The sequence below is a fragment of the Cydia fagiglandana genome, chromosome 12 (assembly GCF_963556715.1).
Source record: "Cydia fagiglandana chromosome 12, ilCydFagi1.1, whole genome shotgun sequence".
In the NCBI taxonomy this organism is placed as follows: domain Eukaryota; kingdom Metazoa; phylum Arthropoda; class Insecta; order Lepidoptera; family Tortricidae; genus Cydia; species Cydia fagiglandana.
In genome coordinates this window covers 7376357-7401572 of record NC_085943.1, presented here as the reverse complement: position 1 = coordinate 7401572, position 25216 = coordinate 7376357, and the positions used below count along the sequence as shown (strand labels likewise).

At 38.0% G+C, this 25216-nt stretch overlaps 3 protein-coding genes across 4 annotated transcripts; 2 read left to right on the top strand and 1 right to left on the bottom strand.

Moving 5' to 3' along the window:
- Window positions 1-1305: 1305 nt before the first annotated feature.
- Window positions 1306-2519, top strand: LOC134669513 (ribose-phosphate pyrophosphokinase 2-like). The gene has a single exon (XM_063527102.1). The coding sequence runs from the start codon at window positions 1406-1408 to the stop codon at window positions 2435-2437; it is 1032 nt and encodes a 343-aa protein (XP_063383172.1). The 5' UTR covers window positions 1306-1405; the 3' UTR covers window positions 2438-2519.
- A 1544-nt stretch (window positions 2520-4063) lies between these two features.
- On the top strand, window positions 4064-16184 carry LOC134669519 (glutathione S-transferase 1-like). Of its 2 annotated transcripts, none has more exons than XM_063527114.1 (6): window positions 4064-4132; window positions 12247-12395; window positions 12616-12674; window positions 13304-13451; window positions 14788-14981; window positions 15373-16184. In XM_063527114.1, the coding sequence occupies exons 2-6, from the start codon at window positions 12255-12257 to the stop codon at window positions 15515-15517; spliced, it is 687 nt and encodes a 228-aa protein (XP_063383184.1). In that variant the 5' UTR covers window positions 4064-4132; window positions 12247-12254; the 3' UTR covers window positions 15518-16184. The 2 variants fall into 2 exon arrangements, with proteins under 2 accessions (XP_063383184.1, XP_063383185.1); XM_063527115.1 differs by having other exon boundaries at window positions 4109-4128.
- On the bottom strand, window positions 16017-25081 carry LOC134669518 (ubiquitin-conjugating enzyme E2 Q2). Its single transcript, XM_063527113.1, has 8 exons — window positions 24801-25081; window positions 23633-23749; window positions 22484-22584; window positions 21610-21745; window positions 19418-19589; window positions 18140-18331; window positions 17458-17685; window positions 16017-16505 (listed from the first exon to the last, which is right to left on the bottom strand). The coding sequence occupies exons 1-8, from the start codon at window positions 24960-24962 to the stop codon at window positions 16474-16476; spliced, it is 1140 nt and encodes a 379-aa protein (XP_063383183.1). The 5' UTR covers window positions 24963-25081; the 3' UTR covers window positions 16017-16473.
- Window positions 25082-25216: the final 135 nt, after the last annotated feature.

The following is a 25216-nucleotide window of genomic DNA, read 5'->3' as shown; positions in this document are numbered from 1 at the left end:
CAAAATAGTCGCCAGCTCATGGCATAAGGTTTACAACCTGTTTGGTTTATAAGTTCCAACACCCGGCCCGGGCCGAGGCGTCCGACATGTCATTTTCTAAGACGGCTGATCGGTGATCACGTGATGCTTTCCATAGAAAACCGGCGCGATTCGAAAAGTGAATTAGAGATTAACTAGATACGATATAGTAAAGATATGTGACGTCCCACGATAAAGGCACCTTATGGCGGTTGGCACTTACGATTATTAACGTCGCTCCAATATTATTGCGGCGCTATGCGACGTAAGCGCGCCAGATAATATTTCGGATATGATTTAATGGTCGCTTTTATAATTTACTGTTGACAACCACGTCCAGGCCATGTTTTATCGCCTCTCTAATAGAATCTGAGCACTCTAATTTTGCACAAACTTTGCAGTAAGAATGTCTAACATGTACATAATGCCACGTACATTGGGCATGAGAAATTAGCATGGTCCGACATTGGAATACATGAAATTCAATGCAGTTAAAGTCTAATTCTTAAACCGTCATGACGTGAATCACTACGGAAACGGATCGTGAGCGTGACGTAGACGTTCACCGTAAAATGGAAAACGACCCAATGGTTTCCATGTTTTCTATAGCGGTCGGTTGGTTCTCTGTTACTTACATTAAATCAGTACTTCATTGATATTAAATAAAATTAAATAGCAGTCACTAAAATTCTTATAACACGACTGCCCAAAAAAAGAGTGTATTGTTTTCAGCGTTCATGTTTGTATGTACACCAGGACCCCTATTCGACAAGCGACGTTTGACGTATCGTGTTGATCTCCCGTTGATGTGGGAAAAATCAAGTTCTCGAATACGTACAATGTCAAAATTTGACCACCACACCACACTTAGGGTGACAAGCAAACCAAACCGAACCACCCTTAGTTTAGAGTTGAGTTTTGATTGTACCAAATGATATTATCCACCGTTGATGGAATCAACACTCAGTATGCAATATAATCAACTGTTGATTTGACGTGGATGCGAAATCTGACAGTTGTACATGTCGAATTTGGCCCCAGGTATGTATTATATTTATTTGAGGTTCAAATCATGTTTAGCATTAGCTAAAATATGATATAACTTTAGCATAAGTAACATTGTTTACCCACTGTTTAGACAATAAACTGCTGATGAAATGATAAGCCAAATAAATAATAGCAAATAATAGGTAAACGTTTGAGGCAAGTCGAGCGTATTTGCGACTACTGTTTACAAACAGCCGATAACAGTGTATAAAGTTCCATTGCGGGGGATCGATAGAGGCGACCTCCTCGTGAACTCCGATAAATCAGTTGAGCAAACAACTATCATTCCATATCTAAGAGTCACCCAGTTGAGAGCGGCGCAGTAGAGCTGAGGTCACTCATGAAACCAGACGAAATCCAAGTGAAGGAGGAAGATTCGCATCCACGGAAATTCATCAATCCAAGCCCAAGAATGCCAAACATTAAAGTATTTACGGGGACCTCGCATCCAGAACTAGCAAAGAAAATCGTCGGCAGACTTGGGATCGAACTGGGCAAAGCTACGACGAAAACGTTCAGCAACAAGGAAACCAGCGTCGAGATAGGAGTATCTGTAAGAGGCGAAGATGTATACATTGTTCAAAGTGGGTGTGGTGACATCAACGATAACCTCATGGAGCTCTTTATCATGATAAACGCCTGCAAAATTGCGTCAGCGTCTAGAGTAACAGCAGTTATACCGTGTTTCCCTTATTCAAGGCAAGACAAGAAAGAAAAGAGTCGCGCCCCTATCGCAGCCAAACTTCTTGCTAATTTAATTTCTGTAGCGGGAGCGGATCACGTTATCACCATTGACTTGCACGCGTCACAAATCCAGGGATTCTTCAATATACCAGTAGATAATCTGTATGCGGAGCCTGCGATTACCAAATGGATTCAGGAGAACATTCCAGAATGGAGGAGCAGCGTGATGGTGTCCCCGGACGCTGGCGGAGTAAAGAGGATGACAGCGATCGCTGACAGACTCGACATCGACTTCGCGATCATCCACAAAGAGCGTCAACGAACTATAGAGACAGACGAATCCACCGTTCTAGTCGGGGACGTGAACAACAGAACGGCCATCATGGTCGACGACTTGGCAGATACTTGCGACACCATAGTCAAAGGAGCGCAGAAGTTGCGTGAAGCTGGTGCCAATAAAGTGTACGCTATTGTGACTCACGGTGTTCTAGCAGGAAACGCAATTGACAAGATAAACAATTCTAGTTTGGAAGCTTTTGTCATGACTAACACGATTCCGCAGGACAAACTAATGAAAATTTGCCCCAAGCTGCAAATTATAGACATTTCAATGATGCTGGCGGAGGCTATCAGGAGAACGCATTACGCGGAATCCGTTTCTTATTTATTCACAAACGCGCCCTACTAGGGGTATAATATAATTATTATATAGGTAACTATGTGTATGTACCCGTTTATAAACCTTCAAAATTAATTTAAGAATTATTAAAATATATATATCACATTAACTTGTGTTTAGATGCCTAATTCATTCATTCATTGGTCATTGTCATTCGGTCATTGGTATGTCCTTAAACTACGTCCAAGACCACCGGTGGACGGGCAGCAGCGTCCCTCAAATTCGGTGTACTCGACTGCGATCGCCAACCCGCCTGCCAAGCGTGGCGATTATGGCATTCACCCCCCATCATGCAGGTCTAAGGGGGAGGCCTATGTTCAGCAGTGGACGTCTTATGGCTGAGATGGGTGGGGAGATGCCTAATATAATAACTAACCAATAATGCTACAACAAAATGGTAATAATTTGTTGTTGTAGGTATAGTAAGCAGTTGGATGAATAAAGATCTAAGTATTTACCTATCTTTATTTATCTAAACGTAAAACTCGAGTTTTGACACACGGAAGATTCCGTTAAATCAGTAAATTGAATAACATTATCGGTCAAAAAGCCCCAAAATTCTGCGGCTTTCATTGAGAGAATGAAGTCGCAAGGGAAATGGAACATTTCCTCGTTGATGGATTCTTGCGGTGACTTTCTAAATATACGAGTTAGCAAACGATCCATCTCGAGCTGATAAGGGTGCTTTTGAGAATGCCTAATTAAAAGCTGCAAATAAATATCTCTCTGACACACTACGTATATATGTAATATTAATATACCGTATATATAATATTATATACCTAAAAAATATATATATAACATAATGTGGGTGATCTAGCCTAATATATACATATTCGGCTAGATCACCCAGGTCCGAACCCTGTGGAAGAGTTCCCATAAGGCTGGCTGCGTTCCCCCTTTGGATGGCTTAGTTTTAGTTTTGTAGGTAGTTTTATAATTTTAGGTTACTTTTATTCTAAGTTTGTTATTAATTATGTTTATGGTTTAAAAAAATAAAAAATATTATATAATACTTACTGCCGATGCCGTGGCGCAACGACCCGAAGTAGATCTTGGCCTCCGACACCAAAGGACGCCATGCTACTCTATCCAAAGTCGCTAACCGCCGCTGTAGCCGCTGGTACCGCTAGAGAGACGAAGCGCAGAAAGACCTTAGCAAAGTCGGCGAGCCGGCGTCGTCGACTGGACGGAAACGGCTTTGGACAGAAATATAAATATTGCTACCTTGGACAAGAATACTTATAGTCGCAAATCTCGTAACTTCCCCGGAGGAGTTACGAGGTATGCGACTTAGGCCGACGAACGTAGTGATTATATGCTCTTTGGGCCGACGATATGTAGGTACTTATCACTGCCGATGTTATTTATGGGTTGGAATTGTTAATACTTAAAATTTAAATTTAATAAATCTTATAGGTACCTATATACCTACATGCATTTCAAGTAGCTATCAAAATTGTAGCAAAAGCGTCAAAAGCGATTTAAATTGGCATCATAAACGTCTGAACGTTTATCAAAACGCCACAGGCTGGACGCCGTGGTATAACCAATATGCAATATCAGATAAATGGAAAACGATGGATAGGCACAGCAGCAGGCGTTCCGAACGTAGGTATTTTGTTGTTATCGTGTTTTATAGGTTATGTTGTAGAAAGTTATACAAGTGAGATTGTGATGACAAGGTAAAAGAAAAGAATGTAAGTACAATTCATTGATAGTCATTAAAATATATTTACCTGTAATAATATATATGTATTGTCTTTAAAGTTTACTGATTTCGTAGGAACACGAAATCGGTTAATTACTTCTCGTTGTCATGTTTACGAGTAAGTATGTTTATGCATAATATTATGGTTTCTAGTGTTTTCGCTAAGTAAAATGAGGTCAAATAATATTAATCTAATATATCGCTTTCGTTGTAATTGATTCCGTTGATTGATGGATTTGGGATGTTACTTATATGCAGAATAGAATAGAAATCATTTATTGTTTACCGTGTACAGTCCTGCAATAATAATATGTTACACAAGGGCGCAAAAATATCCGACACGATCTTATTTGTAGAGCCATAAGAGCTTGTCATTTTGCGGCATTCGTACAGTAACATATTATTACAGGTGAGTGGTACAAGTACTTACCTATTGTAAAAGAGGCAATTATTTCATGGACGATAATTTCGATTGGTAAATGTTGTTGGCAAATCTAAATCTTTGTGTGGATTCTTATTTCGATTTACTTATAAATACCTATTTATTCAGCGAAATAGACAATCAAGGCCTATTGGCCTAGTGCAGAATAAATAGCTCCAAGAAAACCACTGAGCATGTTCTTCTGGTATAAAATTTCATACTTAACTGGTATTTAAGTATACCTAGTTGTATAAAAGGAGCCGAGAAATAATAAAAAAGATAATATCTACTGCCTTCTAATAGTTCTAATACTTAAACCTAACTTCTCTGCAAAGCTCTGTCTGGAATGTTAATAATTACCTACCTATGTGGCATTCGAACTTTAAAATCTCAATTGTATTTTGTTTTACATGGGGGCAAAGTTGTTGTTTAACTGCTCGTGCTAATATTGATACCCGAGCAAGCGAAAGATTCCAAAATGAAATATCGATCGTTGCGATGGTTTCAAAGCACGTGGGTTAAACAAAATTTCAAAAATTTGCCCCGCGTGAAACACAAAATTTTTCACCACACCTACCCGAAGCAAATTAAATGTAAAATATCAAACAAAATCAAACCAAATCAAATCCAAATGAATGTTGTTAAATATTTATCATCCAAAATCATCATTCAAAAGATAAAGTACTTTTATTTACTCATTCAATTCTACCAGCTAACATAAGAAAACACTCAAAATTTGCATTTGATTACTTTGCCTTCGTTTTTTTTAGCATTAGAAATAAGGTAAACAATCTTGATGTGTCTTTTCATTGAAAAACACATTTTAAAAATAAGTTACGGCAAATATGTAACAATTATGAATCTAAATACGATCATTTCTCGATTCTTAGATTCTGCTTTCATAAGCAATAGTTACTGATTTAAAAAAAAAACGTTTTTCATTTAATTTTTTGTCAAGATTGCTTACCTTCTTGCAAGTTCTTTCTAATGCAAAAAAAAAACGAACTATAGGTAGTTTCTAACTCTACACGCCCTAATTCTACAAGCCCTAACTTTAGAAACACAAACTCTACACCTTAGTCAACATTTATGTGCCATGGCTACCGTGCCCCAGATTTGAATAATAAAAGCCATTATCTGAAATACATTATGACTGAACATTGAAATGACATTGAAGATATTTTTGTGAATTCTCCTAAAAATGAATACACATTCTTAATTCTTAAATCGTAATTGTGTCAATGACACTCTGCCGTATTCGAACTTCAAGATATTCACAAGAGACGACACGTACTAGATCCATTCTAGATACGTTATAGTATCTACTCAACTAGTTCTCTTTTGCAGCGCAATTCGGGCAACCAATGTCACTTTTACGTTAGATAGCGTAAGGTATCTATTAGATGTGAATTGGATCTCTAAGTCATATCCTGAGGAAATCGTTCAAGAGTATCTCCTACAATCGCGCAAATGTCAAATTTGACAGGTTAGATCTTAAACATATCGTTATCGTATCTTGGTGATGTCTAAAAGATATCTAATAGATGTCTATTTAAAAATCCGAATCGGGCCCACTATCTGAAATACATTATGACTGAACATTGAAATGACATTGAAGATATTTTTGTGAATCCTCCTAAAAATGAGTACCCTCCTATTCTTAAAACGTAATTGTGTCAATTGACACAAACATCACGTAGACGTCTTTTATGCCATTCTAAGAAGAAAACTCGTGCAAATTCTACTAAGGGGTTGTGCACAAATCACGCGAGGTATTTTTGGCTACTTTTTGACCCCCCCTCCCCCTTGGTGATATTTGGTGAGGTTTTGGCTACCCCCCTCCCCCCACGCAACCACACGTGTATTTTTTGTATTTTTTTTCAGTCGACCTAATTTTAAGATATTTATATGTGTGTGTTGTATTTAGAAAATATTGTTTATTTTTCTATTTTCGTTAAATACATTCGCTATTTTGAAGTGCAGAGTGAAGATTTATGTTTAACGAAACCGAGAATAGATATTTACTCATGTGGTTGGTTTTTTTCTTAGTTTTGTTTACTGTAGAAAAATACACGTGAGGTTTCCTTATACCCCCCCTCCCCCATCAACGTGATCTATCGTGAGTTTTTCGTGACCCCCCTCCCCCCATCGAACCTCGCGTGATTTGTGCACGACCCCTAAGTAGGTATAATCAGAAATCTAATTGGATGTTCAATTCACAAAGGTCAGATGGCAATTATTCCAATACAATAATTTCAGGCACGAGTGACTTAGATCTATCTATAAAATATTTTAATTATCTACCCAACGTAGGTACCTACATATAGTTCGTTTTTTTTAGCATTAGAAATAAGGTAAACAATCTTGATGTGTCTTTTAATTAAAAAACACATTTTAAAAATAATTTACGGCAAATATGTAACAAATATGAATCTAATACGATCATTTATATTCTTCTGCTTTCATAAATAATAGTTTTTGAGTTTTAAAAAGCGTTTTTCAATTAAAAGACATGTCAAGATCTCTTACCTTGTTGCAAGTTATTTCTAATGCTAAAAAAACGAACTACGAGTATACTTGTATTAGCGATTTCGTGATCAATCAACAGAAACAACTTATTACCTATTCGATCTACTTACGTAATTACCTAAACAAACAAAGTTCATACTTACCTATTCAACGTGTTACCACAGAATAATTCATAGTACTACCGTACAGAAAGGAAACTTCCTACAAAAACGAAGTTTGACAGCGGTTCAGGGTCGAATCATGCTGACTCTTTCTAATATATGGCACTATCCCTTTCGGCTATTTAGGGTTGTCAAAAATCAAGTGATTATCTTATCTGTGGTCGTGCACGCAAAAGGAAGTCAAGTGGTGCCAACCCTAATAATTGCTCGGAGCAATGCTGAGCCGAGCGGAGCCGAGTTTGACCGAAGTCAGGAGTTTCGCACCCCTGGTGTTACTGGAATTTGAATAATAATGAGAACCCTTACTAATCTAATAGGACACAGTGTAATCAATCCCGAACCAGCTGCGAAATTCGCGAATTTACGAAAATACCTAGATTCTAATGTGATGGAATTTATGTGTGGTTTTTGGAGTTACCAAATTCGTATTGGGTACAATGAGTACCTACTTTATTTATTTAATAAGCAGGCAGGCAGTTATGATAACAAATATTTATCATGGAAGAGTATTAGATTAATAGTTGAGAGTTAGACTAATTTATTTTTAAACTGGTTCACATTTGGTACTGAAACCTCATGAAACCACGACTTCTGGAAGTTTATTCCTAGCCCTCACTACTAGCAAATGGTAACACCTCTTACAGGATATTTAAATATGTTTTTTTGAACAATTATATCAATTTTAGATTGTAAGGTTGACATGTATTGACATATCTCAAGATTATAGAGTCGGACCAAAAAAGTCTGCAGCGGATTTGATAGCCCACGCAGTGCCAGTGTCATTTATAGGTCATAATTTCATAGAAGTTTGACGTTTAAAATAACACTTTCACTTCGTGGGCTATCAAATCCGCTGCAGGCTATTCTGGGTCTGACTCTATCAATTTTAATTAATTTATTTCTATAAATACTTTGTAAACCTAAATACCATTTTACTATACCGGGTGTGGCCTGTAATATAAGCAAAAAATTAAACTGTAGGCTGTACTCCTCATACTGACCAACATTCGTTCAGCGACTTTTAAAAATACCTTTGGGTTTGATTTTTAATACACTTTAAAGTCTATTGTAAGACGCAATGTATTGCGAATTTTGTTATGTAACGTCAATCACAATGATATGGCGTCGCGATGGCGTCCACTGAAGATAATATTTATTTTGTATGAAAAATAGGGAGTCTAAATACTCATAATTTTTAAAAGTTGTTGAACAAAAGTGTCACCATTTGAGGAGTACAATCTATGTTTTAATTATTTGCTCGTGTTACAGGCCACACCCGGTATATAAAATGAGGCTCTGAATTGAATGGAATCCTGTAAAGTTTTGTACCTAAGTATCCAGTTTTGTTTTTGACGAAGTTAGTTGCTAAAATAATGGTTTATTTTAGTGATAACGTAGAATAAGGTCATGAATCGTCATAACAAGCATCGGCTTATGCGGATTACGTTTGTGTTTTGATGAACCATGGGGCGGATTACCTTTGATTATGTTTGAATGAAATAAATGGCTGGAGAATTTAAAAAAAATGTTTAGTTAAATACGCCATTTTTAAAGCCTGGCACATTAACAACAACGAGAAGCAACTTGGCCTTATGATATTGCAATATGATGACAAAAAAAATACGAAAATGTACCTATACAAAACAAAGCTTAACTACCTACCTATTTATTCAAATTTCCAAGCATAATACTTCAATATTTGGGAAAAATGTAAACAAACCAATTTAGTTCGTTATTGAGTAGGTAAGTACCTATCTACTTAAAATGCATATTGAACGCAGCGCTACGGGGCGTCTTTTGCAGATAGAACCAGAGGGACTACCGCGAACCACGTTCGACATGTTCTTCTTCTTCTTTTTTAGGGGCTATATAAGGCTCCAAAGCCTATATATCACTCACTGCGACCATTCCTGATCTATTGTGATCGCCACCTACTACAACTCTCTATCCAAACCTGCAACTTCAAACAGCTGCAGGATCCTCTTGGTCTCGACAGACTTTACCTCCTTCGGGCGCAATATGTGTCCGCCCAGGATTAGGTCACGAGTACGCATTAAGCAAGGGCACTCTGTGAGGTTGTGCAAGGGCGTTTCCTCTGCCTCCATACAGAGTCTGCACCGCCCCATGTCACGTTTCCCCATAGTGTGCAAGTGCTTATTTAAGCCGCAATGCCCAGTAAGCACCCTTACCAAGTTGCGCAGTTGGTTCCTAGACAGCGCTAAGGCGTTCGAGGACGCATTCGACATGTTACCTTCCTGTCACACTTACGTACGAATTTACAAGGGCGACAGAAAGGCAACCTATCCAACATTGTTCGCGGTATTCGAGCAGTATTTTAAGTAATTAATTCTACTTGTCACCATGTCTCTTCGAAAGACCTAACTACTTTTTTTAAGTTTTGACTTCATCACGTCGTTAGACCGCCGCAATAAACTCTAGAAGATTTAAGCCCTTCCTTCAGCGTTAATATTTAAAATATAAATAAAACCTTATACCTATAGAAGTAGCATCCTCTAAATCTTATTTCGTAAGCCTGCACTGGCCGGCGGGGGTAAATCATTATGCATCGCTCAGTGTTTTTCGAGTTTTCGCCATTGGTTTTCGTACAAAAATAACTGAACTTCTTTGAGAAAAACGCATTTAACCGATTTAAAGGCCGAAGTGATCTCATAAGAGCTCCGCGAACAGTTTTGTGCGGTGCTCTAAAGGGGCCCACTGATTAACAGTCCGCCGGACGGTATCGGCCTGTCAGTTGTTCGGAACTGTCAAAATTTAGTTCTAACAGTTAATCAGTGGGCCCCTTTTTATAAATTTTATAACCGACTTAATTTAAACAGATTTTAAAATCTGAAGGGTGTCAGTTCCTACTGGAATTAGATATCAGAGAGCTCACAATCAACGACGTTTAGCTGCGCTACGGTTTTCCGACGTAATAGGCAAGTACCTAATTAACAAACTCAATTAAGGAAGGCAGACGGACATTTAGTACAGTCGTACTCCTTTTCCACTAATTGGACTAAAAACCGAAAGGGAAGGAACAAGACACAAGTTAACTGTCTTCGCAATCCATTAGTGAGGCCATAAAGTTCTCTTTGGTGAGACTGACAGGCCAATTCGAACGTACACGGACATCAGAATAATATTTTAATCGTGTTGTTTTGTTATCGTGCGTCTCGCCCGCGCCAATACATTAAGTACGAGTGAGGGGGAAATGCACGATAACTAGATATCATAATTCAAATATTATTGTCAGTGTGCAGTGCACGTTCGAATTAGCCTGTGATATGGAAATTAACAGTGACTAATAATATTACATTAAAATATCTTCAAAATTGTCTTTTATAACAGTATACTGTAATTAACTAATTACTGAAGATTTATATTGTATTTTGCTAGAATCGTACCTAAGGGTGGTATTCCACCTGTCCAATGTGTATTTGTCTCACATTTTTCTTAATGAGAGCGTGAGATGCAATGACATTAGACCAACATATTGGACAGACGGAATATCATTAGTTTGGAAATCCCATCAGACCTTGGATCGGATAGGGATATCAAAAATATGCAAATAATTGCGGGCACAGCTAGTTCATAACAATGCTGTTTATCTGTTTGTCTGTATCGTAAACGTGACTATAAAACAAAGTGTTGCTTCTTAAACAACCAAGCGTTAGCTAGTTTGTGGTCATAACAGCGCCATCTAGTGCCTATTTCGGCACATATTCGTTGCTTATCATGAACAGTGGTACAACTAAAAATGAAATGCTATTGCATTTAATATTCTATCTTTTACTGGTAAGATTGAAAGTCGAATGGCATTTCATTTTGTTTTGTGTCACTATTCATGATAAGCGTCGATATTCATTATTCAGAAATTACTTTTAAAAAACCGGGCAAGTGCGAGTCGGACTCGCTCACGAATGGTACGGACCATAATGCAAAAAAAAGGGAAAAAAATGCAAAAAGAAAACGGTCACCCATCCAAGTACTGACCACGCCCGACGTTGCTTAACTTTGGTTAAAAATCACGTTTGCTGTATGTGAGCCCCACTTAAATCTTTACTTTATTCTGTTTTTAGTATTTGTTGTTATAACAGAAATACATCATCTGTGAAAATTTCAACTGTCTAGCTATCACGGTTCGTGAGATACAACCTGGTGACAGACAGACGGACGGACGGACAGCGAAGTCTTAGTAATAGGGTCCCGTTTTACCCTTTGGGTACGGAACCCTAAAAACGACTTCAAAAAGGATATCAGCAATACAGTGGATATTATCCCTTTTATATTCTATTGTCTCCAGTCTTAGGTTGATATTCCACCTATCCATATTCTTTGTCCAATGTGTGTGGAGTCTCACATTTTGCTTAATGGAGAGCGACTGCCATATTCGAACTTCAAGATATTCACAAGAGACGACACGTATTAGATCCATTCTACTCATTCTAGATACGTTATAGTTTAGATATCAAGTAGTTCTCTTTTGCAGCGCAATTCGGACCTCGGGCAACCAATGTCACTTTTACGTTAGATAGAGTAAGATATCTATTAGATGTGAATTGGACCTCTAAGTCATATACTGTGGAAATCGTTCAAGAGTATCTCCAGAATCGCGCAAATGTCAAATTTGACAGGTTAGATCTTAAACATATCGTTATCGTATCTTGATGTCTAAAAGATATCTAATAGATGTCTATTTCAAAATCCGAATCGGGCCCTGAGACGCAATGATTTTAGACATCAGGACATCAGATCATAGACATCGGGAACTGGTTCAAATCTTTTTTCCAAGAAGGTTATTTAAATTATTTTTTGAGTGGTGTATTTTTTTATTTCATTGCATATGTTTGAGAAAAGCACTATACATGCCTAGCCGTGAAAAGGCCTTGCCGGCTTCGTGTCACTATCCTGCCTACCTACGATCGGCCGTCTAAACCTACTCATCCGGCAAGCCGTTCCTTCCCGGCGTCTGCAGTAATGTACTATTACTTTACAGCAACAATAATGCGGACAATCTTGTATCATTCGAAGAGCAGCCCGCCGTCACGGGCCGTTAAAATGGTTGCCGGCATCTTGAATGTACAATTGGAGGAAAGATATCTCAACCCGGTGGCGAGGGATCAGGACACGCCAGAGTTAATCGAGGTGAGCGAAACGTAAAAAATATGTAAAAAAAAGTGAACTAAAATTACGGACTGATCGAGGTTCGCAAATTGGGGGCATCTTTCTCTGTCACTCTAATTACGCCTTAATTGGAATAAAAGAGAAAGATACCCGTAAATACTGATTTAAACTTTCACGATTATTTAACATTATGAAACTACTTCTTAAAAAAACATCTTAAAAAAATGTCATTGTTTTACAGAAGAATCCTATGAGATCCATACCGCTGCTAGACGAAGGAGACTATTGGCTAGCCGACAGGTAGGTACTATAAAATAGTTATATGAGAAGCTTATTATTTATCTCGTGTTATGGAGTCAAATTGAATTAAGTTTAACAAATCATACCGATTTTGAAAGCTCAGTAAAGAATACTACAGAACTAAAAGGCGCATACGAAGGTTATGGTGGGAATGTTTTTGCTACTGACGGGTAAACATTAGTACCCGTGGATGGATTTTGTGAAAGAGGATATGAGAAAGAAAGGAGTGAGTGCTGAGGACACGAAAGACAGAGGAGAATGGAAGAGAAAAACATGTTGTGCCGACCCCACATAACGTGGGATAAGGGCAGGGGAAAGAAGAAGTAGCAAAATATTGTGAATATTGAGCCAGTACCTAATCAGATACCTAACTCTAAGTACCTAAGATATAATAAAAATAAAAATTTATAAAATTATAGGTACTAGTCAAACGTAGTCGGGTATTTAAATAAGATACCTAATATTGGCTATTACTCATGCACCACCATGACGCATTTTGTGTTTCGCCCTATGGTTGTCTGGTAGAGAGTGCCTATTAGAGGCATTAAGTCCGCCTGTTACGCCTGTTGTATTTCTTATGAAGTCTAAGATTAAATAAATATTATATAAATATTACAAATTTGTTCCAGTCACGCTATAATTGTGTATCTTTTTGAAAAATACGCAAAACCTGAACACCAACATCTGTACCCCTCCGACATTCGAAAACGCGCCACGATCAACCAGCGAATGTATTTCGAATGTGGTATTTTGTTTCCCAGACTTCGATCTGTAATGGTGAGTCATAAACTATACTTCAGACTTAGCATAGTCGCGCTACCCCCTCTGCCACGCATACGGTAATTTTACTCCATGTTCGAGTCGAAAGTGTCTTCGTGTGACGTCCGTGTCTTTGAACGGACCAATCACGGCACGGGACTTCGCTCACCTCGTCCCGCGCACCCCCGCATTTTTGGAATCATCGGTTGCATGAAATAATTGCTCGAAACTACCGAGTTCAGACCACATAGACTAGGAATCCTCTAGACCGCGAGAGGATAGTCTATGTGGTGAGTAATTACCGTGTTTCTTTCTACGGCACCTTATTTTTTCTTTTTTTTACCATTATATGTAGGAAAAACTAGCTGTCTCTAAGACGCCACGTCACTGAAGTGTTAAAACTGAAATTGAACTTTATGCATATGCGCGTAGGTCTAAGTTGCACTGTGACAGATTAATCTGTCTTCGGCGTTAGACCTACCGTGCGGATATATCCGTCATTGGCGCCAAAAAGGTTAAAAGGTACAGGGAATATAACCATATTTCCTACTATACGATTTTCAACTTTATTAGTAAGTGTAGGGTACAATTTCGAAGTGTGTTGTCTTTTCTGTAGAAGTCAATAGTAAGTAGGTATATATATTGCCTTTTATTGTTTACCTATCTACTCGACACAGCTATATTAAATTTGTTAGATGGAAACCCGACGGTCGACCTCAGGATTTACGTCACATCGATATTAAGAATCGCTTTCTTCCCTGATTTATGAAGCAATCCACTCAACCGCTCCGGAAACTTATGAGCGTAGGTTTAAGTATGTTTCTTACGGAGTTAGACTTCAAACGGAGTTGCTATCTATTGTGCTATTATACTGACCCATAAATATATCCCAGTAGGATTTATAAAAAGTTTTATTTATTCTCAAAAACCTTGCTATTACAATTTCTTTTGAAAAATTTCGGTGGATTAATTTATATTATCGACGTAATTTTCTGAATAGGTACCTATATAAAATAGAAACCGAATTAGAGATTAACTAGATACGATATAGTAAAGATATGTGACGTCCCACGGGTAAAGGTACCTTATGGCGGTTGGCGCTTACGCAATTATTAACGCCGCTCCAATATTATTGAGGCGCTATGCGTTGCGACGGAAGCGCCAGACGCCATAAGGTACCTTTTGCAGTGGAACGTCGCATATCTTTACTATTTCATATCTAGTGGGTCTCTAATTCATTTTCCGAATCGAGCCGTTTATAATTGAACAACTAATGAGAGAAAATAAAGCAATTATACAAATTGTAGTCTGTCAGTATCGGACCTTAGATATTTTACTTGGGACTAACTTTCAGGCCCCAACATTCTGGGGAAAGCTGACAGAGCTCTCCAAGTCCATGAAGTCTAACTTAGAGGACGCGTACCGCACGCTGGAAGCCTACTTGTCTCGCACCCTGTACGTGGCAGACGATGTACTAACTCTGGCAGACATAAGCATCGTTACCACGGTGTCGACGATGGACGGCATCTACCCTGTTGATGTCAAAAGGTAATTACTTATTATAAACCTGCTGTACTCCAAGACTATAACAAACGATATTGAAATGCATGACACATAATTATAAACCTTATTGAAAAGTATGAAGATTCATTTTAAAATGTAACCGTGCATGTTAGTTGACTTTGGCGGTCAATTAGCCACTGCGCCTTTAGCAGGCCTTTCTATTGAGGTGATCAAACGCGTTCAGTCCCAGCGCCGCGCTACGTTTGTAGTCGGTAAGGGTTATTCCCACTAGTTACCACCTAGTTCTTAGCAGTGGTAACTACTGGGAATTTTATCACTGTCCCTAAACTATTTGAAAAGTACTATAACGTCTATTGCGCTCCTAAGATTATTTAATTTCTTATGCAAGGTTATAAATGTTTTACTTTCCATTCAGATACCCAAATTTAAAGCGGTGGTTGCAGACGATGTCCCAGAATGAATTCTGTCAGAAATACAACGAGCCCGGAAGGGAAGAGCTGGTGACCGTGCTTGTTACTATGATGAAGAACAACAAGCATACCCAGCAAGCTAAACTTTAATATATGTTGTTGTACTAAGACCTTTGATACATAAATATGTGAAGGTTCGAGCGTCGCGTCCCGTGTGCAAAAAAAATCCGACACAAAAAACCATGGAAAACCATGAATGTCATAAAACATTCTCATAATCATTCGTGAATGTCGGCTTACATATAGTATGCTCGTAGGAATATCGGCGACAGGCATTAATATTGCAATACAGCCCCTTAATCACGGCAAATTTACGTCGCAGTTTTGTCAACGCGTATCGATCAATAATATCTTCCTAGTGCGTTTCCATGCACGGTCAGCCAAGAAAGTGGTCTACCACTTTTCGACTCTATCATCTGATTATTCTGATTGAAATGCCACTACCACTTTCTTGGCCGACTATACCAATGTAAATAATCAATTAAACGATTATGTATAAAAGGATAAAAGTAGGGGAGTGGTGGTGGTGGTGGAAGTGTTGAATACTATAGTTATGTTCAAGTGGTGTGGAAATGTATATAAAACACAATTTATAAGAATCACAGGTTTTTATTTCAGTAACTAAAAAGAAATGCAAAGAATTTCTTAACTTTACACTCCTGTAACGTCTAGGGCTAACCATATGGATAACTTTTTGATGAGAAATGAACGATTACAAAAAACGTTACACATTAAACATTTCCTATAAGTCTTATAATTGTCTCTCGTTAACGCCCGCCGCACTCGGAACAATAATAGCACTTAACATATATCGATTAAGACATGTACAATACTTGAGATAATCTCTCGAAACGTCAGTTCAGCTCAGTCATACGAAACACAATACACGGGACCGTCGAGTAACTTACTCATTGGAAACATTCGAATTAAATTTAAACTATCATCACGCTATCTCGTCGATTCACTTCAAATTTGTAGGCGTCCATTGTTGGTGTGGGCGTTAGTGTTTGTTGCACGATAGTCTAAGGATGGCGCGAGAGTCAGCATTAGCCATCCTCCTTGGGTGGTGTGAACCAGCCTGGAACATACGTATTTACTATTACACACTTATATTAGGTCACCAGAAGAAATAGCTTCATCGGGCCAAAGATCGGCAAAAGTACGTCAAATTGACTATACTAAACTGACAAGAAGAGAATAGGTATTCCTTCTCTAATTTGCGAAGTTTAAACGTCAAGCTGCAGGGTCCACGCCCGCGCTAAGTCAAGTATGAAACTTACAGAGCGTATGCATTCTTACTGCCAAGTTTGTGCAGCGAGGTTAGATTCTGGGACACTGGGTCTGACCGGTGTCTCTGAGACAACCTACCCTTTTTCATACGCTCTTGAACTCCCCACCCCCAAAGGTGAATTGAATCACCTTAACTTAATCGATAATCATTATCTATTTGTCAAGAAGCAAAGATTCTCACACATTTACATAAAGTTGAAAGGTATTCGTTTTACTGCGGCGATAAACTGCAAATAGGAACCATTACTTAAAATTCATTGCCTTTGAAACTAATTAATATATGAAGGTCAAATGTCAATTTACAATAGTAATGTATAGAAATTTAAATTTGCATTATCAACCATAAAAGTAAACTCAAATTGTAATTTCAATAAGGAATAAAACTAAACTAACTAAAATTGCGCTTAGTCAGCGACATAAATTAAGTCCTAAGGATGGTATTCCATCTGTCCAATATCGAAATACATACAGACACACACCAATGTCAATATTATTATAATGCCACTGCAATATTGCGCCTACCAAAGCGTAGGCTACCTATGAACTTTTAGGGCAGGTTGCACTACGCGCAATCAACGGTTAAATTATACGGTGACGACAGCTTTCATTCCATAGGGAACTGTCAAACTTAACAAGCTAATTTCGACGTACTAACAAATGTCGACAAATGGTTCAGTACAATTGGCTCTCAGATGTTTAGAAATGTAATAAAAGTAGTCACGGATGCAGTCCCCACTCACCATTCTTCTCGTGTATCTGCACGAGGCACTTGAAGCTCTGCTGCGCGCGCGCCAGCGAGTACTGCGTCTGCGAGACGACCTTGGTGGCGCCGAACTGTATGCGCGCCTTGCCCTTCACCAGCGTGGCGGCGATCTGCATGATCACCGCCTCCACCGTGTACGCCGACGACCAGCCCTGCTTCGTCAGCAGCTCCATGCATATCGCGCCGCCCACCAGCACGTAGCCTCCTGCGAATCACAAACCCTTTTTTTATATCCCAGTATGCTAAAATGACAGTTGGCTTTCCTAATTTGTCGGTATCGTCTTGGGTCGTCCCATTCGTTTTTCGTCAAGTTCTACATTCATCACAGTTGTCGGTGGCTTTCAATGTAGAATGTTGTGACGAAAGCAGAATAGGACTAATATAAGAACTAGACGAAAAACGAATGGGACGACCCAAGATGATACCAATTTGTCCAATCAATCTATTTTTAAAGTAAGAATTTCGTACATCTACCCTCCAGTCCCGTTCCATGTCACTGTGCGAGCGGTACAGCAATATAGCGATAGATAGGAATAGGTCAGTGTGAAAATAAGTATCAGTTTACATCTTAAAACATTAACTATGAACGCAATGCAATTTTTAAACTATCCAATACTTAATTTTTCACGTCCAATCGTTCACCAGCCCTGCATACTCACCTGATATAATGGGATAGACGACCCGCACGAACGGCGGCTCGAAGGGGTACGTCTCCTTGAACATGATGTTGAGCAGGATGGAGTCCTTGCCCTCCTTCTCCTTCAGCAGCAGCAGGTCGTTGTGCAGCGGGCTGTCCGGGTCCACGGACCGCAGCCGGATGTTCCACTCGTAGAGGGAGTCGTTCACCAGCTCTGCATGTGAGATTAAGTTATAAAATAAAAAAAACAACGGGTTGCACTCCGGGAGTGCCGGCAGAAGTGAAAACTCAAAGACATTGTAACAGTTTTTCGATCAGGTCAGGTGTCCGTCTTACGTCTTACGCTGTCGCGAGTTTAACATTTTCTTCCCATCGCAAAAAGTACACAGCGCCGCTAAAGAATTTTTGACTTCAAATCCCAACGCATTATAATGCGTTATTATTATGTTTGGTATACCAAAAAATCCATTTTATGCCAAAAATATTTTTGGAAAAGACCTGATATACTCTTTTAAGCTGCTGGATCGATTTTTATCAAATATAGCTAAGAACTACCGCAAGGAAAACTCGCTTCAACGTTAAAATAACCGCATCGAAATCGGTCCATCCGTTGGTCAGCTACGAATGCTACGATAGACAGACAGACGTTGGCGTCAAACATATGTATAACACCCCACTTTTTGCGTCGGCTTTTAATTTGGAAGAAAGGATCGCGCAAGGCACATATTTTAGAGATTTGTATCTCAAAAGGAAACCGGAATTCTCAGTTTAACAAACTGTAAGGTTCCTTAATTCCTTTGTATAATCGATGGCCTACATATATATTACGATGGATATATTACGATTTTCAAAGTATCTGTCTAATTGGAAACTGCCTCCTAGAAGTAACGTAATCTCCTTATTAAATTTTTATGCAAAAGAAGTGCTATTTAATATAATGTTTAACAAGAAGTGTCGCATACTAAACTCGGAATAACTATGTAGCTCATTCTTTCGTAGTTAAGTCGTTATAAGTAGACATACAGCACCTAGAACGCTTATTTAAGTGTTATGGCGTACGGTCTCAATGTAATTTTCCAGCTTTCTAGTTAGGTTTATATTGACTCGCTTGCGCTCGTTATGTAGGCGTATGAATGAATATTTTGTATACATATAACACATATCAAGAGGACGGATCATAGCAAGTAGAAATCCGTGGTCTCTGCCTACCCCTCCGGGAAATAGCCGTTATTATATATATGTATATGTACATATAACGCGTGAGGTTCAAAGGGAAACATACTCGATAAGTGTAACTCACCAATGGAATACATATTGCTCTTGAAGGAATGTGAGCGATATATGTCCCGCAGCTCTTTCATGAGACGGTCTGTGGCTTGTAGGCTGCCCGAGACACTGCCGGACAAATAGTCTTGCCGTTGATTTTGTCGAAGTCTCTCTAGTGTTGCTAAGTGTTCTGTTTCCATATCATCCTAGAAAAAAAAAATCTAGATAAAGAATGTGCCACAGACAAGTAAATAATATACTTAGGCGCGAAGGATTATCGTCTCATAGAAAATTTGAATTTCTCGCCTTTTTCTACTGACAAGATTTGCTTGATCAAGTATAACTGTCCTGAAGACACTAGTTCTGGGGATTAATTTTTTTAGGAGGTACTACTTCAGTAGTTTTATATACCCTGTTGTGTATTTTTCTCAATGTATATATATGGTACCGTAAAAACTCGGTTTTAGTAAAACGAGTTTGCCTTTAAATTGAACAGCCAATATGGGGCTGACACTTCGTTCATAGTGTCTCTGCCTACACAAACTATCTGATTGATTCATTGTAGATTTCGGAGTTGATCTCATAGTAAAAGTTGCTCAGTATAATCCCAAAACCTCCCTGGCAACGGGAATGCAGTTATTTTTTAGCTACCATGTACGAGGGACGTCTGAAAACTTCTAAGCCTAAGATACAAAAACACAATTTTCAAAGGTAAATCACTGTTTATTTTTCGATATAATCTCCTCCCAAATCAATGCACTTTTTACATTTTTTATATAGTGCTTTTAGCCCATTAAAAAAATATTCTTTATTTTGCCCTTCAAAATGCTCCTCTACGGCCGCCTTCATCTCTTCGTCACTAGTAAATCGCTTTCCCCTCAACTCTTTCTTCAAATTATTGAATAGAAAATAGTCGCTAGGGGCTAGGTCGGGGCTGTACGGTGGGTGGTCGATTTCGTCAAAGCCAACTTCCTTCAAAGCACGCCTCGCAACATGAGCGGTGTGGACGGGTGCGTTGTCTTGCAAAAACAAAATTCCTTTCCTTAGTTTACCTCTCCTTTTTTCAACTATTGCTTGTCGTACCTGTCTTACAAGATCTGCATAATAAAGTGCATTTATTGTGGAACCCTTTTCTAAATAATCGATTAAAAGAATACCATCACAGTCCCAAAACACCGTAGCCATTAACTTAGAGGCCGACTTTTGCACTTTAAATTTCTTCGGCGGCCGTTCCCCCTTCTCAATCCACTGCATTGATTCGGACTTACACTCCGGGTCATACTGTCTGATCCATGTTTCATCGACAGTTACTATTCGGGAACAAACTTCGTCTATATTATCTTCGCACAAGTCTAAAAACGCCTGGGAAGTTTCAACACGACGTTCTTTATCGAAGGCAGTAAGCATTTTCGGCACCCAACGAGCACTAACTTTACTCATGTGCAAATGTTCGTGTAAAATTTCTCCGACTCGTTCTTTACTTATACCTAGGACCTCAGCTATTTGCCAAACCTTAATTCTTCTATCTTCCAATACCAACTTTTTGACTTTGGCTACGTTTTCTTCGGTCACTACCGATATTGGCCGCCCTGAGCGGGGGTCGTCTTCGATTGATTCCCGCCCGAGTTTAAATAAGCGACTCCACTTTTTGACTGTGGCATAAGAAGGCCCAGAAGCACCGTAAATAATAGCCATTTCCTCAAAAATACACTGCGGTGATTTTTCACTTTTTGTAAGGAACTTAATTACAGCACGATGCTCAATTTTCGTAATATTCGCTGGTAATTCACACATTATGTAGTTTCTAGTTGAATATCTCGAAACAGAATAATAAAAATCTGACATATTGTTTTCTTAATAATTTATTTTTAAATGGCCTTTCTAGCGGCCAGTATCATAAACACATATACAACCTCGAAATACCTTAGGCTTATAAGTTTTCAGACGTCCCTCGTATGTTATACATGGTGCCGAATTCGCGAAAAAAATATTTACCCTCCCATAGAAAATGGACCAGCCAAAATGTATGAAAGTCAAATACTATTTCGTGATTTCGGGGTTGGTCCCATAGTAAAAGTTGCTTAGTATAATCCCAATTTTTTTGCCACCCTGTATATATATTGTTTTTAGGTAAATTATTTAATTTACAAGAACAATACATTGCAGTTTAGTTAATTATTTTCTATAACCAATTATAGCATAGATAAGAGAAGCACACGGACTCACTTTGTTGCTTCTTCCCGCATCTTCAACCATCTCTAGTGGCAAGTCATCTTCACCTTCTGATTCGTCCTCTTCTGCTGCCATCTCCTCATCTTCCTCTGTGCCTGATTCGGCACCATTTGACGTCACACTCGGCAACCTAGAAAATATACATTGAATTCAATTAGATAGGATAGTTATTTTTTTACCATTCTAATCCAAGCCAGACATTGTGCGACCTTGGCTTGACATGTAAACTTGACATTGACTACAGTCACTACAGTAAACAATTTTCCAAACAAGTGGAGCCCAAACTTAAGCCAAGCTATGCCTGTGACTTACTTAGAATCATAGAATGCAGATATTATAAATATTTTTATTTATATAACTAAGACTTGTTATAAAAAGAAAAGTAATGTATCTTAAGTTGAAAGAGACAGATAAAAAAGTTGAATAAAGGAAAGAGTTTAGAAAAGAATACATTATGATGAGAGTCAATGTTGGGGTCAAAGTATCACAAACTGAAACTATTTATATTTCGTTTTTACTTTACTATATGCAAAGAGATTTTAGTAGTAGATGAGAGGTTCAGGCTAAGAAAAAAATCATGCGATTTGACAGCAAAAGTACATATGTGAAAATATTGTAAGTCTTTCAGCAATCTGTCAAAGAGTCATGTATGGTAGATCCTTAACGTATAGTACTTATTCAGTTCAATGAAACTTAAATCATATTCAATTGGAACAGAGTCGTATTTGTTTTGTATCGTTCAATTTTGAAACAAAACCAAAATCAACTGTACTCCCTGCACTAAAGGTTCAAATTTCAGTGGCAAATTCCGGATTTTTTATTTGTATGGCTTAGGAGGTTAAATAAGTGTAATCTTTGATAATCTTACCTCTGCTGGGGGAAAGGGTGCATAGGTATAGTGAGAGAGTCCAGATCTGGAGGCTCCGGTACGCCGTGTAACTTGCATAGCTCTCTTAACAATATACCAACCTGCAACACATTAATATACACTCACTCAGCATTACAAAATTGATGTTTTGTCAATACAATAGGATGGTTTTAGTTTCTCTACACAAATAACAAAGAAGTAATGATATGATAATGGCTGCCCCAAATTTTTAGTGTTTAAGAATGTTATCATAACAATAGACTGCTCAATGTATGTCAAATTGTATGTGACCTGGAAAATAAAGATTATGTTCCAAAAGTTTGAACAACAATATATAAAATGCCTAATGGCATTTTTTGTAGTCTTCTTAGTTAGTCTTTTTAGTTTATAGTCTTTCGCTTCACCAAGAATCGTTACAAGTTACCATTTAAAAATATCCAATTCATTATAGGGCTTATCATACTTGAAGAGTTCCCACAGTTCCTACAGGATCCCATCATCAAATACTCATCTCATGACAATGTATTTAAGAAATTATATCGTAAAAAAATGGTGCTATCCATCAGCCAACTTTCACAAAAGGTCCTACTGACATAAAAAAGATGCTGATAGATTGAGAACTTTCTGCTTCAGAAATAGATGTTTAAAATTGCGCAATAATATTTTTATACCACAAGAAACTTCACAATAGTCGTAAAAGAGTAACAGTATTACAGCTGCAGGTGAATGAACCCAGGGTCATGGCAGTTCGCCACATAAATAACAAGCAGCTACAAATATAAGTGGAGACATCAAATTATCTGAAAAGAGCAGTGTTGCCAGACGGTCACAAAGCCACATTTTTTGTGACTTTGGCCCTCGTCTGTGACATGTGTGACAATGTGCATGACTTATGATTTGGCCGGAGATGTTTTGTAGAGAAAAATATGACTTTTTAAATGAAACATAACTTGGACTCAAGAGCCCTGGCACCACTGGCATAACTGATTCATATTGTAGGGTTAACAGTGGCAAAGAATCAAATATTTTTACAGCTACTGAAAGAGAAATTTAATATTATTTTACAATAGTGGTCATAAAACATACACACTTAGTCTTCAAACACCAACAATGTAAGATGATAAAATGTGAATAGTGGAAATACTGTACCTGATTTATGACATGATTGTCTCTTCCTTGTGTGTTGCTGAGGATCTGCACTGCATTTGTCACAATGAGATCTTCGCTGTCTGCGAACCACACCGGTGGTGTGCTGGGGTATGTCTCCTACAAGACACATATTATGCAAATTATTATTTTTGACTAATATTTTCAGCTATTCTACAATTTTTTATTTTTCATTAGTAATTTTTTTTTTTTACTGTTTATTCAATTTTGTAAATAATTTATTTCAAATTACTGTAACCTAATAATTTGTACCCTTCAATAATAAAGGCTATTTTGTTACAAGTTGGTTGATTGTGAACTAAATCACGGTTATTTAATGAATCAGTCTTAAATCTAATAGGCCTATCATAATTTAAAAAAATACTATAGAAATCATACAGAAAATTTCTGTTTTTAACAAGTTCATATTTTGTACTGTGTTCTTATGTATAACATCTATTCATTGGGCTCCTATGTAGATATAACATTGAAGCTTGAATTTTTCATCACATATTTACACATGGCCACACAATAACAATCAACAAAAGTATATCAACTACTAATTAGTAGGTACATAATTATAATCATTAGAACAATAGCTGCTAACTAGGTAAATAATACAACAAAGCTGATACATTAATGCAACCTAAGATGTTTTAAATCCATATTGTAGTGCCTAAGCCAAGCTCAAGTTGGCACTTCACTTGAGCAAACAAAAACACCAATATAGTATATACATGACAAAAAGCAGGTAGAGAGTGACTAAGAACCATTGTCCCAAAATTGCGCCTTTTACCGTTATCCATACAAAACATCCGACGAATAGCCCAAATGAGCTTCAAAAAGCAATTGATCGATACGATAATTCGTCACGGACTGTTATTGCTCAATTCTAACACATTATTTACGTACAAACCCTGCGCACTTCACGCGATCAATCCCTATGCGCCGCACATAAACAAACCAACCGCTGGTGGTAATTATTCGTAAGATATGATTACAGAGGCTTGGATACGGGTGAAAAACGGGTTCACTTCCGTAAATCTCTTGTTGACAGCCCTGCCCTCATAAACAACGACCCTTTGTCCCAACTAACGATAATCAATAAACGCTGCTACAATTTGCAATGAGTGCTCATGCATGTTTGTTATAGTGTTTAAACTGTACTTACTGTAATGTTAGCGTGTATCTCGTATTTCTTTCCATTTCTGCCAACGAATCTGCAGGTCAGTTCGTCGACACTAGCTGACATTATCTGAAACCGCTCATGGTTCTTTGGAAACACTTGTTCTAATGTTTTGATTTCTAACTTAAGTGTGTTCAAGCAAGCCATTAGTGTCTTCTAACACTAATTTTAAACTAAATAATAAATATCCACGTTACAATACATGGAAAAATTCTAAGTTCACTCCCTATGCAACCGAGCAAAATGGCGGAACGTGAAGGCGGAATTAAAAAAAAAACAAGTATGAGTGAAAGAGACCACGCGTATCAATAGTTTGAAAACTTGAAAATGTACTATCTTTTTCAATTTATTTTGTAAAAGAGCTCTATATATATATACAAACAAAACTATTAATTATAAAG